The sequence below is a fragment of the Pantherophis guttatus genome, chromosome 7 (genome assembly GCF_059756535.1).
Source record: "Pantherophis guttatus breed Tessera chromosome 7, ASM5975653v1, whole genome shotgun sequence".
Lineage (NCBI taxonomy): Eukaryota > Metazoa > Chordata > Lepidosauria > Squamata > Colubridae > Pantherophis > Pantherophis guttatus.
Window position 1 is genome coordinate 19,820,009 of NC_142069.1, and position 16,163 is coordinate 19,836,171.

Consider the following 16,163-nt stretch of genomic DNA (forward strand, 5'->3'; position numbering starts at 1 on the left):
GGAGAATTCTTTAGACATGAACTCACATCCCCTATCTGTCATAATTTGCTTTATTCTGATATTATGTTGTGTTTCTATACGTTTGTAGAATTCCTTAAATTTCTGAAATGTTTCATCCTTGTGCTTTAATGTGTAAACAAAACCATATCGGCTGTAGTCATCCACTATAGTTAGGAAGTAACGTTTTCTATAGGTAATTGAGGGACTTAATGGACCAACTAAGTCCATATGTACCAAATCAAAAATATTGTTAGTTGATCTGTTAGATTTTTTTGGTCTGGGACTGGTTTTTAGTTTGGTGGACTTACATACTGAGCATTCCAAATAATTTTCACAATTTTTTATTTTGACACCTTCTGCGTGTTCAGTCATTTTTTGTACTACAGGAAAGCTTGCATGTCCTAACTTCCTGTGTAAGATGTGAGCACACTCATCATGAATTGGTTTACCTATTTTTGGTTTCTTTTCCTTGTATGTATTTTTGTGATCATGAGTTATTCTACACTCATCATTGTCACTGTTACTGACATTTTCATCATCTGCTTCAATACAATCTTCCATATTTGAATCAATGTTATGTAAACATCTTTCTTTAGTTATCAGATATGGTAGACCTCCTTTTATCATTACAGTACCTACATTTGTTTTGTTCTTTTCTATAGTTGCTTTCCCCTTTGAGAAAACTATATTGATATCAGATTCTCTGCTTAATTTTATGGCACTTAGTATGTTGTGAGGTATTTCTGGGATTAATAATACCCCCTCTATTTTCCCTAGACCAGGCAAGGTCACATTTCCTTTGCCTAGTACTTGAACCTTTTCTTGATTAGCTACCTTTATCACAAACTTATCTTCTATAAATGAAGATAATATACTTTTGTTGTTGGTGGTGTGATTTGTTGCACCAGAATCAATAAGCCAATTGTTATTCTCATCCTGCTGTGTTCTGGTGCTGTCTTGTTTATTTAGCCCATTCAGTGACCCAGATTTCCTCTCTTTTGAATTTTCTCTACCCCCTCTACCTTCTTTGTAATTTGGTGGGCTTCTATATTTGTGTCTATCTGTGGAAGATTGTCTGTAATTATATTTGCTCCTATATTCTGGTCTATGTCTCTCTCTTGAGACTTTGGGGCAGTCTCTTCTACTATGTTCCCTGGATCCACAATTGTAGCATCTAAAGGCCTCATTATGTTTATCTTGAAAGACTACTTTCCTAAAAGGTTTGTGGTCTGTTTGGTTACTGGATCGATTTTTTTTTGAATTGTCTTCTGCTATCAATTTGTTAGATAGACTTTCTATGGATAAATATCCCAGATTAATGGTATCTAAGTGTGACATAAAGCTATCCCATGATGGATCAAGTGAATTGATAATAACACTTTTCATTGTTTGATCTGAAATCACTTCCCCCCTCAATTGTAGCTCAGCTCTTATTTTGTTTAGATTTATCAAATGCTCACTTATAGAAACCCCTGGTTTTACTCTAGAGGAAAAGAAATCCTTAGACATTCTTGTGGTTGTAGCTACGCTATCGCTGTGAAATAGATTAAACATGCATTGAATTATTTCTGATACAGTTAGGTTTGGTTTGATGCTATGATACATTGCAGGAGACACGCTAGATATTATTATGAAAAATGCTCTATGATGTAAACAATCTATTTTTAAAGTCCAAGGTCTTCTTGGAGGGCTAGTTATAAAGAATAGTAAATTTTCTTTCATGAAAATAACCTGAAGCTGTTGATACCACTCTTGTAAATTAATGCCATCAATTCTAAGTTTTGGGAAGTCACTGGGTAAGTTACCTACATTATTCTGTCCATTACTTACAACCTGGGGCAGTCCGTGATCTCTCAAGTGCAGGAAATTACAGAACGGCATTGGGATGCTTGCAATGAGTCTGCGCGGTTCTCTGGCCAGTTCAAGTCCTTCTGGGTCGCCTACGTAGTTTCGCACATGCGCGTTGTTCATTTCTTCTTTGATGGCGTCGTGGAAGGTTCTATCCCTTTCAGCTCTCTCGATCCGCTCCTCCTCAGATGAGTCGGTCTCTGGCTCGGTTTTTGGGGTTCTGGTGGTGGTGACGGTTCTTTTCTTCTTTTTGTGTGCGTTGGTATTCGATTTTGTCTGTGGTGTAGGGCGAAATCGGCATGGCTCTCTGGGCTCGGGCGTCGTCGCTTTCGAAGTCAGGATGGGAGCGTGCAGGTCTTGAGTCGCCGGTTTGATTTCTTGCTTCTTCGTAGACGTCTTGGTAATTTTCAGTCTTGGCCCAAAAGCAGCAAAAAGCGTTTTCATTGCTGATTTTACTTGAGATTTTGTTAAATCGTCTTCACTTTCTGATTTTGGATCATCTGAAGAGTTTGAGACTTCTTTCTCACTTTCTTCGTCTGATAGTGTTTTTCGCGCCAGAAATTTTGAACTGAGCGTTTTGATTGGCTCTGCTCCATTCTCTTTTGAAGTTCGTTGAAACCAAGATGGCTGCCATTCAAAATTTCGCGCGGGATCACATCTTTTCTTTTTAACAACTATTTTCTCAGTAGTCATCTCACTTACGATTTTTTGATCTTTGAGTTTTTCTTTAATGACGTTTTTCTCTCTCGCTGCTCCGCTGTTCTTCAGCATCTCCTGGAGGTCCGCGATGAGACTTTCATCATTCTTTTGGCTTTTTAGTATCTTTAATATCTCTGACCTGAGTTCGTTATTTTCTATTCCGATTTCTTTCTGGTCATTATTTTCACTCATTAGTTCTTCTTCTTCAGTGGTGTATTCTTCGGATTCTCTCGAAATCGCATTGGTGGATTCGTTGATCATCTCTTGATCAGTTTCTATTTCTTTACTGTAGGCCCTGGTGTTGGGCCTATCTTTCTTGGACATTTTTAATTACTTATTGAGTCAATTAACCATCCTCTGCTACCAGCTTGTTGCAATATTTTCAGGATCAGACTCAATAAAGATAATAGAAGCTAAAGCTTTAAATATATTTCTTTTTAATTATGATAGGCATTCTATATTCACTGAATATTCAAGGTAGAAGCGACGAGAATGGTGAGGGTGGCTCCTTATATATACAAGGGGTGGAGCTAGGAATGGGAGTGGTAAGTTATGAATACATTAAAGTCCAAAGAATAAGTTAACCTCTGATGTTCCATATATACATTATTTACACATTGGAGAATAAGGCATTTACATCTGACAGTTTTGTTTCTCATCCAAGAATAAGACACCGCTTATCTCCAATTTACAACACAGCCCTTGCAGCAGGCCCAAGAAGATTGCAGAACCAATTGTACCCTGCTTCAGGTGCCCCTGAGGCAGTGGTGGTATTTAGCCGGTTCTAACCAGTTCAGGCGAGCCTGTAGCGGCAGCTGCGGGAGGCTCCGCCCATCTGCCTGGACGTCATCATGTCTCATTTTTGATGCTCTGGACATGCACTCACATTTGCAAACCAGTAGTGAAGGTAAGTGAATACCACTTGAGGGCACAAATAAACCCTTAAGTGGCCTCAACAGCTCTCAGAGAGAGTGCTAACAACCAGATCAGAGGTGGGTTCCAGCAGGTTCTGACCAGTTCTGGAGAACCGGTAGCGGAAATTTTGAGTAGTTCGGAGAACCGGTAGTAAAAATTCCTGACTAGCCCCACTTCCATCTATTCTCTGCCTCCCAAATCCCAGCTGATCGGGAGGAAATGGGGATTTTGCAGTAGCCTTCCCCTGGATTGGGGAGAGAATGGAGATTTTACAGTATCCTTCCCCTGCCACGCCCACCAAGCCATGCCATGTCATGCCATGCCCACCAAACCACACCCACAGAACCGGTAGTAAAAAATTTTGAAACTCATCACTGGACCAGATGCCTGCAAAGAAATACAATCCTTTGACCCCCCCCCTCATCTTATCAGAACCTATCCTTCCATCTTGTCCCCACCCAGCAGAACTGATGAAGTTTCTTGCATGAAAAGCAAAACATTTTCTTCTTCTTTCTCAACAACAACAAGCCCAGTTGCTTTTTGAAGAAAAAAAGCACCTTTGAGACAACTATGATCTGGATGATTGAAAATCTCCACAGATATTTAACCACAATTTTACTTTAAAAATTGATGCCTACATTTGTTTTTTTCCCTTTGGGTTGCATGTTTTAGATTGAAAGCTTTCCTCATAAAATGCCCTAGGTCTGAAATGGTATAGGGCTTGCTCAGGGGTGGGTTCTAAATTTTTTTACTACTGGTTCAGTGGGCGTGGCTTATTTTGTAGGTGTGGCTTGATGGTCATGTGACAATTCTTTAGGATTTAGCAGAGGTACTGGTCTACCAGGCTTTTAACTGCTTGCAGAGCTGTACTGGTCTACTCATTTATTTTTGGAGGCACCAGTCTACTCATTTGTTTTCTTTTAACACTGATCAGCTGTAGGGTGGCCCTTTGAAGCCCCATGGCAAGAATGTAAACAGTTTTTTTCCCTCTAGCCATCAGCTGGGACTCAGGAGGCAGCAATAGATTGGGGGTGGGGCCAAATAAAAGGTAAGAATAATGCAGGGGGAGGGGACGGGGGGGCAGAACCGGTTCGATGATGTCATATCGTCACCGCTACCGGCTCGGCGGAACCGGGCGGAACCGGGCAGAACCCACCACTGGGCTTGCTGCCTGAACAGGGGGTTGGGCTAGAAGACCTCCAAGGTCTCTTCCAACTCTGTTATTCTGTTAAATATGAACTAGGCAGCCCCTATGGAATTCAGTGAAATGTGTAACTTAGAAATGCTGCATTCCTAAAACAGCATACGGCATTCCAATTCAATATCTAATATTGTGATACCTTTGGAGAGACAGAAGAGGCAGCTCTCCGATTACTCATTATTCCGTCTCTCTTTGTACCAACAGGATGCTACCTTGAACTATATAAGTACCAATAATTACATTTGAGAATGAGACTCAATGATGCAAGTTCATCAGGGAATGACTAGGGGGAATGAACAAGGTATGACAAACACGGATTTCACATTCATCTCTCATTGCAGGAACTCCAGTGTTTATCAAGTGAATCTTTTTCCACTCTGCAAGTATTCCTGGACAAAGAAGGACGTATTTGCCACACAGACTCACATGGGTCATGTCACTGCTTTGAGATTCTTCAATGTTCATGTTTAGGAGTGTTAAAAATGAGCTAGATATTAACTGTGCAATGAACATTTATTTTGCCATATAGGCAGATACGATTTGTTTTTTAAAAAAATGAAATCTGCATGATGTTATCCAGTATTATGATGGCTGAAATAATCCCACTTTAAAGGCAGCTCAGTTTTCACAAATGATGCCTGGTCTCGGTGAGTCCTCTATTAAATTAGATAGCTGCAGGTTCTAAAACCTAACAGAAGAAAAAGGAAAAAAAGCTTGCCTCTATACCAGGAGTGTCAAACTTGATTTCATTGCGGGCCACATCAGGGTTGTGTTTGACCTCAGGGGCCCAGGGTGGATGTGGCCAGGGCAGGCATGGCCAGCTCGACATCACTCATGTCGGGGTGCCTGTGGTAGCCTAAGCACTTTGGCAGTGAAAACGGGGTCCTGAGCTCTGTTTTCGGCTGCGATGGCCTCCTGCAACCCTCTGCCAGCGAAAGTGGAGCTGCATGTGCCCTCACGAGCTCCATTTTCACTGGCATAAGTACCGCAGGCTAGTCCTTCGCTGTTTCCAGGGTGGCCCCATGGGCCAGATCTAAGTAGCCCACAGGCCGGGTTCTGTCCCCGGCCTTGAGTTTGACACCCCTGCTCTATACATTACTGGTTAAAGCATTCTTTATTGCATTTTATAACAAACAAACCCTAAGAAACATTGTTTGTGTTTTAAAAAAAAGATTGAAATGAGGGTATTTCAGCAGGTAGTAAGTTGGTTATATATTTTTAAAAGTTCAAAGCTGGCCACCAATCACAAACTATAAATTCATGAAATGATGTATCTACCGGGGTGAATTAATTTAGCCAATTGTTGCTGATTCCCAAAAGCTAAGCAGAGTCAGACCTGATTCATAGTTAAATGGGAAAAATCACTGGGATCGACACCAAACTAGGAAGTTGAAAAAAATATCCCAAAGGAAAGCATGGCAAGCTAAGAAAATGACATGGTGGTCCAGGAGTCAAGTGTGATTCTTGGATACTTGATGTTATCCCTGGAATGAAGGAAGGAAAAAGTACACAGTTCTGACCTCACTGGACTTCATGACACCAAAGAGTGGATAGAGGAAAGCAGGAACAAGGGCTGCTGCTCCAAGGGGCACTGCTTCGGATACCCAATATATCGCTGTGACGATCAGCACATAGGCACATGAGGCTTCCTAGGGAAGAAATATAGGAATAATTAGGGTCACATGAACCTCCTGAGTGTTGTGGCCCGTCAGCGGCCTGTGCAGCTTGTAGCTGATTCCGACAGCGAGGAGGCTGGTGTGGTGCTGCGCCAGCAGCCTGTGCAGCTGGCACTTGAGTCAGACAATGAGGAGGCTGGAGAAGATGTGGTGCCAGAGGTGGGGATTCAACCAGGACCTTCAGAACCTCCAGAAGCTCCCTTAAGTGAAGAGGATGAAGAGGAGGAGCCTCTTCTCAATGCACGGGCGTGCAGAGCTGCCAAAAGGCAGGAGTGGCTCCTCAGGAGGAGGTCTCCTCGAGAGTAAGGCTTGGGGCTAATTGGCCACTCCCTTAGCCTATTTAAGGAAGAACACCGACTGAAGCAATTTGCAGGGAACAACTTCGTTCACATACCTTCGTGTCTTGGTCTTGCTTATCTTATCAGGTTCCTGCAAATTGCTTCTGGGCATTCTGCCACACACAATAAGCTTTCAGTTATTATTCTTTGAATTCTTGGCTGCTGTTAATGCAGTTAATTAACAGACACTGTTGTAAAAGACTGGTTTAATTTAGTAAACTAAGGTTTGTACAGACTTTGTGTGTGCTGCATTCTTTGGGGTCAGTAGCTGGGGCAGAACACTGAGCTGCAACTACTGGCTGATGAAATGATACAACTGAGATGTCTAAACGTTATGGATTGCTTCTTCATTTGTGCAGATTGGTTGCGCTCAAGAGACTCAATGTACACTGATGAGATTTTGACCCCAAACTGATAGATGACATCACCCAGTGGTGTCCTATAGATGTTAAACAAGAGTTTTAAGCCTGTGGCACTCCACACTGTTGGACTCCGGGTATAACATTTCTCCCTGTCAACCACAATTAAAACTGGCCTCAGGGAAAGGAGGATAATAATTACCACAAAATGGTGCCTCCCATTCCCAACCCCTGAAGCTGGTCCAAAAGGCTGCTGTGATCAAAAATATTGAAACTGGCTGAGAAATCAAAGAACATCAGGATGGACTCACCACTTAATCTCAGCTCTGTCACAAGTCATTAATTAATCCAGCCATTTTAATGCTTTAACTCTTAACATCTGGTAATTTTCTTAACATAACATCTGTTTATAAACAAAAAAAAAATCAGATAACATTTGATTTTCCTAACGGTGAGAACAATTAACCAATGGAACAGCTTGCCTCCAGAAGTTGTGGGTGCTCCATCACCCACAGCTGGAGGCTTTTGAGAAGAGTCTGGACAGCCTGAAATGGTATAGGATCTCCTGTTTGATCAGGGAGGGTTGGACTAGAAGACCTTGAAGATCCCTTCCAACCCTGTTATTCTCTTATTCTGTTAATTTTTAATGCTTTAATCCTGTAATTATTTTAATCTGTTATTTATGGTATTGTAAGATGCCCAGACTAACTTGGTAGGGAGGTGGGTGGCATACAGACTTAATAAATAAACCAATGTTGTCTCCAAATGAAACCCAAAATGATATTGATATTTGGTTTCTTCCAAGGAAGCCCAACTATCCCCTCCAGTACCTTCTCTAGAAAGGGAAGGTTGGAGACTGGACTGAAATTGTCCCAGGGTGGTTAGGTTGAGTAGGTTAGTACTAACTAGGGGTAAGTTAAGATCAAGAGCACCATCCCTCAAACCAAGAAGTAAATATATTTTATGGATTAGAGGTGGTATTCAGCAGGTTCTGACCAGTTCTGGAGAACCGGTAGCGGAAATTTTGAGTAGTTCGGAGAACTGGTGAATACCACCTCTGACTGGCCCCGCCCCCATTTATTCTCTGCCTCCCGAGTCCCAGATGATCAGGAGGAAATGGGGATTTTCCTTCCCCTGGAGTGGGGAGGGAATGGAGATTTTACAGTATCCTTCCCCTGGAGTGGGTGGGAATGGAGATTTTACAGTATCTTTCCCCTGCCATGCCCACCAAGCCACACCCACCAAGTCATGCCATGCCTACCAAGCCACGCCCACAGAACCGGTAGTAAAAAAATTTGAATCCCACCACTGATCTGGATCCAATGTAAAACACTTTCTGGGTGGCTTTAATCATGCAAGAAAGACCTGCACTTAATAGAGAAATGGCTCAGATCACCGATTGGAAGACCTTATCCATTTCCTCAAGAGTCACAAAATCAAACTTGCTCCAGATAACACTACCCATTAGAGCCTAGGAATAAATTCCAGTTTTTAATGAATTGATCAGTTTCTCAGTTCCACTCTATAAATCTTACTTTATCAGCCAGTTTGAACTAAGTTGCATATATTGTTCCTTTTCACACACTGTTCTGCAGTCTTTTCCTATTCAGGGCTGTATGCCATTGTAAAGTAGCTTATCTCTACACCTTGGATAAATCTTAATGTACTAAAATATATAGTACAAAATAAAGTGCTTCCCAGAGATTCCTTATCTTTATTTACACCGAGGCAAGAGAATGGTAAAAAGAAATCACCATGGTGCAATTGAAACTCCAACTAGCTTTTATGTGTTCTTCCGGATGTGCTTCAAGGTGTTGGTCACCACCTTTAAAGCGCTCCATGGCATAGGACCTAGTTATCTTTGAGACCGCCTGCTGCTACCGATGACCTCCCACCAACCTGCGCGCTCCCACAGAGAGGGCCTCCTCGGGGTGCCATCAGCCAAACAATGTAGGCTGGTGACCCCCAGGGGGAGGGCCTTCTCTGTGGGGGCACCTACCCTCTGGAATCAGCTGCCCCCAGAGATAAGGAGAATTCAAGACCTTGGTGCCTTCCGCTGTGCCCTTAAAACTTTCTTTTTCCAGCAAGCCGGGCTGGCTTAACATAACATTTTTTAAAAACATTTTTAATTGGTTTGTCATTTTAAATTGGGGCCAAATTAATATATATCCTTTTAAATGTTTTTAATGTTTGTATTGTATGTTTTTAGCTGGCTGTACACCACCCTGAGTCCCTCGGGAGAAGGTGCGGTATATAAATTTGAAATAAAATAAAATAAATAAATAAATAAATGTGTTACAGTACAGGACTTATAGAATAACCCTACTTTTTTCACCATAGGTTCCAGCCATAGTTACCTACTTTTGATCAGATTCCTTTTGTTGGGAGCCTTCCCTATCTCATCAGTTTTACACACCAATACATACTTAACCACTGAGAATGAGAGTGGGAAAGATGAAGTCCCAGACAGAGAAGTCCTGGCTCTTAGAAGGTTTCTTTTGAAATGAAACAATCCAATGACAACAGGACTTCTGGAATCAGGGTTTGGCTCAACCAATAGACTCTACTATACATGTTTGTCTGTCTTGACAGCTTTAAGATCCGTGAACGTCAACTTCCAGAATTGAAGAGGAAATTCTGGGAGTTGAAGTCCACTGACCTTAAAATGATCAAGGTTGAAACACACTGCTCTAGTACCTCAATAAACACACACAAAACACACACACAGAGACAGAGACACACACAGATACAAGCACACGCACACAATGCCAATACCATTAGTCATTTAAAAATACTGTTTCAACAGCGAGACTCAGACAAGTGGCAGCTGCATGCTAAATCTGGATTTGACGGAATGCATAATGCAGATCTTTCTGTGAATACATCTCTTAGAAAGCAGTGAACAATAAGAAGATCGCAAAGAGACCATTTTATTTTCATATTTCAGAAATGGATGAGGCAGTCAAAGACCTTGAAATGCCCACTCTCACCCTACTTTTTATTTCTTGATGGAATCCAACATTGTTACTCATCCACCACAAAGTGGCTTCTTCTAAGTGAGTGTCTATGTTAGAAAGAGAGGCTCTACTTCTCACTATTAATCTACTCCAACCCTTGCTTCTCCCTGGACCGAAAATCCTGGCATATGATGCTTGGTGCAAAAGCAGTCTAAGTCACTCTGGGTTGCTTTAAACCAGTGTTTCTCAAACCTTGGCATCTTTAAGACTTCAGTTGGACTTCAATTCGCAGAACTCTATGTGGTAATTCTTCCAAACATCCAATCCACAGAAAATCTCTTTGGAGTGTGCTTTGGTATCACTATGTATCCCATCTTCTCTAAGCTTGAGAAACAGAGCCTCTCAAGCATGGGATGTAAAAAGACAAGCGGTTGTGGTCCTAAACTACAACTTTCAGATGCATACACAGATATACAACACACGTTCATTCAATTCTGCATGAAAAGCATAGACCATTCCATTGTTATAAGTGGAAATTTCCTGGATTTAAAAGAGCTTTGATTGTCACTGAATGTATGATGTTGCATTAAATGAAATCAAGCCATTGGTTCTCCTTACCCAGTTGTGCCTATCTTGGCCTTGACATTAAACAAAGTGGGAGATAGCAGAGGACAGACTGGGAAAAGGAGAAAGTGAATGCTATTGAAAGAGCTGCATATTGAGTACAAAGAGCTGTTCACACTTCTTCCACCTGTCTATTGTATGGACCTCAAACACAATGGAAATAGATATCAAAATGAGATTAATTGCCAATATGGAGCATTTGTGCATATGAATGGATGCTCACTGCAGGAACAACCTTTTCATTTGATTTAGGCAACAAATCAATTAAAAAGGGTTAATGTATAGAGTTAAAACATAACTCTTAAAAAGCTGTTGGAAGAAATGTCCACCTGGGTTCAGTTTCAAGTGGGGGAAAAAAGACTCTGGATTCATGGAAGTTGCTTGGAAAGAAGGTTTATTGATGAACAGGATCACATGGCTTGAGATCCTGAGCAGAAAAAGGGCAGAGATGCTGAGATACCTGGGTTTTATACCCTCTGTTGGGCTTTGAATTTGAGCTTGTGTTCTGACTGGTTGTCAGACTCCCATGGGGCCATGCAGGGGTAACTTTGTAGGTTGTCTTTTGAGTCCCAGGCATGGTTGACTCTTGATGGGTGATGATGTAATGAAAGGGCTTTGGGCAATTCCTACTATGGCTCTGCCTGAAGGAGGTAGATCTCTGCTATGTAGAATAGACTGGCCCAGGCCTTAATGGCCCATGGACAAAGGGGGGGGGATGAGTTTCTGCCTCCCTTTTAGAGGAAATATTCTGCCCTTTTAATATTTCCTAAAATATCTCATTTTCCTAGGAGAGGGGTGGGTGCTAACTTCCTACAAAGCAAATACATGTTAAGTATGGCTGACAGGAATTAAATATGAGACTTTCTGCAAAGAAAGCTTGTGTTCAATTTTCCTCTCTCCTGGGAGAAACCAGTTTGTAAACTATTTAGCTGAATGTTATCTTCTGTCACAGCAACATAAAAATACAGGAAGAGAATCCTGAGAAATGCGGGAGATCATAATCAACTCTTCTGTGGATACAGAAATCTCATAGTAACCTTTTAATCAACGGCTGCTTAATACCTAAGACTTTAGCTTCAAGCTATGTTTTCAAGTGGTGGTAATATCTCCTGGAGAGACCACCCTGATCTTACTGGAACCGTTTGCTTTTTTGAGAAGTACTTATATTTGGCACAAAAGTTGGCTTGAAACTCAACATTAAGAAAACTAAGATCATGGCATGGGCCCTCTCAATTCCTGGCAAATAGATGGGGAAGAAATGGAGGTAGTGACAGATTTTATTTTCCTGGGCTCCAAGATCACCGCAGATGGGGACTGCAGCCAAGAAATTGAAAGAAGCTTGCTCCTGGAGAGGAAAGCTATGGCAATGTTAGACAGCATACTAAAAAGCAGAGACATCACCCTGCCAACAAAAGTGCGTATAGCCAAGGCTATGGTTTTCCCAGTTGCAATGTATGAAAGTTGGACCATAAGAAAGGCTGAGCACCAAAGAATTGAGGCATTTGAACCATGATGCTGGAGAAGACTCCTATGAGTCCCTTGGACTGCAAGGCGATCAAACCGCTCAGTCCTAGACGAGATCAACCCTGACTGCTCTTTAGAAGGCCAGATTCTGAAGATGAAACTCAAATCCTTTGGCCACCTAATAAGAAGGAAGGACTCACTGGAGAAGAGCCTAATGCTGGGAACGATTGAGGGCAAAAGAAGAAGAGAACAGCAGAGAACGAGGTGACTGGATGGAGTCACTGAAGCAGTCGGTGTGAACTTAAATGGACTCCAGAGGATGGTAGATGATAGAAAGGCCTGGAGGAACATTGTCCATGGGGTCGCAATGGGTTGGACACAACTTTGCAACTAACAACAAACAACAACAACCACATTTGCTTCCACCTTTTATTGTGGAATCCTTCCTTGATGATCTTAACAAATGTTCCTTGCCTTAACTAAAGGTTTTCTTATTTCTTTCAGGATCTCTTCTAAGTTTTTATTCAAATTGGATCTCAGGTAGAACCATCAGTTCTTTAAAACTGGATGACAATGACCAGAATTGACGAAGATGATCATGATGGGCCAGCAAAGATAATAGCAAAATTAACAGACTGAATTTCAAGAGAAGAAACACAAGAAAATAAGACTTTCCCCTAATACCATGGTACACAGTTGCACTACAATGTCCATACCTTCCACAGGCATATTGCCAACCATGCTAACTGGGGATGATGGAAACTGCAGTTCAACACATCTCAATTGGAGAAGACAAAGGTTTTATAAAAGGAAAGAGGTTCAAAATGCAGCGGTGGCTAATGGCTCAACAGACCTTTGAAACAAAAATGAATGGAGCTGAATGGAGCTGGAAATCCATGGAGGGTGGACAGTTAAATAAAAGGCAGACAGTTTATGCTATCCAGAAGGGCTGAATACCAGCAGGGTCAAAATATTCAATTAGGAAATCTCAAAAGAGGTGCATTTTGCCTTAAGCAAGCCTGATTGGCCTACTTTATATAGCTAGCTAAATAAATCACCTGGTTATCAGAAGATAGCTGGAAATAACTGATTTTTACCCTGCTTTTGATCAGACTATGACCCAGATTCTAACTGGAAGGGGGAAAGGAATGAAAGAATACCTCATACTTTTAAATGCTAACTCATTCTTTTCTCAAATAGTTTAATGAATAGTTTTCCCAGGTTAAAGTAATTCTAGATTCAATATGTGCATCCTATTACTGCCAAGAAAGTACGTCTGCAATTCTATGCATAATTAAATAAGAAAAAAAAAATCTCCTACACTTAATTGGATTTATTCCTAGTATATTGCGGCACACAGAACTATTGATTAGAGCCCTGTGACGCCCAGATTTTTCTTCCTGAGTTACTACATGGAATATAATAATGAAAGGAGTGACTCACTTTATTGTGATTAGATTCATAGTGATTATAACAATTATATAATAGTAATTATAACAATTATATTCAAAATCCACAAGCACCAAATTATTTTCATATAATTTGTGGCTATTTCCCCTTCAAACTGCATCTGTGTTCAAATTACACATAAGAAAAGAACGGCTTTAGTCAACATGTTAAGCCAAATAGTTCAAAGTTTGTGTGAATGAAAGCCCATGGAGCTAGTAAACCATACGTTACAAGTTGATAGGGAAGCTAGTTTAAACCTAAGAGGCAGACCTCATTGGTTCCCCAGTAAAAGAAAAAGAAAAAAGGTGATAAGGTGCCCCCATGGCACCTTCAATATATCCAGCTGGCAAATTCTTACCCATCTATAAGAACTCTTCCCATGATTCAGGTTTTAAAAAAGTAGAATGAAAAATGCTTTGAATCCTTCCTACCCAAAGATGAGAAATACATAATTTTACAAAATGTTGTGAATGTCTTTTTGTAGTTCTGCTAATGAGGCATGTTTTACTGAGAAATTCCCATATTGTCTGCCATATGAATATTTGTCACATATTAAGATTCTATAAAATAGAATAGAATAGGATAGGATAGGATAGGATAGGATAGGATAGGATAGGATAGGATAGGATAGGATAGGATAGGATAGGATAGGGCCAAATAATTTAATTTGATTTTATTGGGTTTTTAAATTTTGTGTATTTATGTATTTTATTGTTGGCTGTTCACCGCCCTGAGTCCTTCGGGAGTAGGGCGGTATACAAATCAAATAAACTAAACTAAACTAAACAGAACAGAACAGAACAGAACAGAACAGAACAGAATAGAATAGAATAGAATAGAATAGAATAGAATAGAATTTTATTGTCCAAGAGTAATTGGACACACAAGGAATTGGAAGGGACTTTGGAGGTCTTCTAGTCCAACCTCCTGTTCAGGCAGAAACCCTATACCATTTCAGACAAATGGTTGTCCAATCTCTTCTTAAAAACTTCCAGTGTTGGAGAATTCACAACTTCTGGAGGCAAGTTGTTCCACTGGTGAATTATTCTAACTGTCAGGAAAGTTCTTAGTTCTTCTCTCCTTGATTGATATGAACCAGGCCATGTGGTTTAATTATGATTAAGCAAACTAAAATTTAACTCAGTGTGTGAACCTAATCTTAGAGTATATCTAGTTTATTACATTTATTTTGTAATTATTACAATGGTTTTTATACCACCCAATCCAGAAATCCACTTGCTCTGTATCTATCTTTTGCATTTCAATTCTGGTATAGGTTTAAATTCTAGAGTTTGTATTTCTGAAGAGGGTTATTTTCTCGCAGACACTTCATTACTCAAACTAGGTAATCACACTGCTAGTTCTGATGATGTTACCTAGTTTTGTAATGAAATACCTGCAAGAAAACAACCAAGTTCAGAGAGCACCAAGGACATTCATCTCAACCCTGACTTTCAAATATTCACCTTTACTGAAGAGGATTAACCAATCTGGCAAGCTCTACATAGTTGGAGCATATCTAATGGAACTCCTTGCCAATGACCAGAATACTTGTGATCAATTGGATTTGAAGACTTAAAAAATCTCAGGGGCATTAAGCTGCCTAGGCATTTTCTAGTGGCACTTGGTAACAATTTAGCAATTTAAAGCATATTTAGTATTTGAGTGCTTTTGTTCGTAGCAGATAGAATGTTGGACTAGAATTGTACCAACCCAGAATCAAACTCCTATTCAGACAGGAAATTCACTAGTCATAATATCTTGGCCTGTTCTTAGGGTGTCAGGTCTGCTTCCAAAAAATAGTGGACAAGCGGTGTGTGTGTGTGTGTGTGTGTGTGTGTGTGATAAGTAGTAAAAAAATAAAAAAAATTTTTACAATTAAATTATATATTTTCTTACAAACATTTTAACACATATTAAAATAATCACTTCAAAACTTTACTTAAAATTCAAAACATCAAATATATTATAATAATATGTAAAATATTAAATTACATTTCACTTTGCTGTCATGTGTATTTTTTATTTGACTGCACAGCTTTGATCAATTCTTTGTGTTTAAAGAATAATTCTTTAATTTCAGTACAACGTTGAGAAATATTAAAAAATATACAATCATAAAGCTTTTGAATAAAAAAAATGTCCACTATTTTGTGAAAAAAAATAGTGAACATAACGTGAAAAAAGTGGACTGTCTGCTCAAATAGTGGACACCTGGCAACCTTACCTGTTCTTATTCAGAAAGTCATTTTTTTGGTGAAGATAAATAAGAGGGGAAATCAAATATATGACCTTGAGCTCTTACAGAGAAGCCAAAACATAGATATAATATAAACAAGGACTAAGGGATATTTTTTGAAAGCAAATTCTGAAGTTCAGCAGTTCCTTATTTTTTAACATGTGTGAGTTAGAGAGGAAAAGAAGAAAGCAATAGTAAGGACAAAATAATTCAGAGTGTACTTAAACTGTCACACCATGTCAGATAATTTACCTAAATGGCTAAACTATTGGTCACTAAAAATTCCTTCAAGCTGAGCTCAGCTCCTGACATACAAATGTTCTTTTTAAATCCCAATTTAGCCTAAAGCCTTGGGATTTCCTTTAAGAAATGTGCGGCAGAGTAGCACTTTGTA

General features: G+C 40.1%; 1 protein-coding gene across 2 annotated transcripts in view; it reads right to left on the reverse strand.

Moving 5' to 3' along the window:
- Positions 1-16,163, reverse strand: part of SLC13A4 (solute carrier family 13 member 4) — a 61,245-nt gene that overhangs the window by 34,606 nt on the left and 10,476 nt on the right. For both annotated transcript variants that reach the window (XM_060694504.2, XM_034403046.3), the window contains exon 2: positions 6,184-6,312. In XM_060694504.2, coding sequence (XP_060550487.1) covers positions 6,184-6,312 — 129 coding nt within the window. The remainder of the gene's footprint in view (positions 1-6,183; positions 6,313-16,163) is intronic.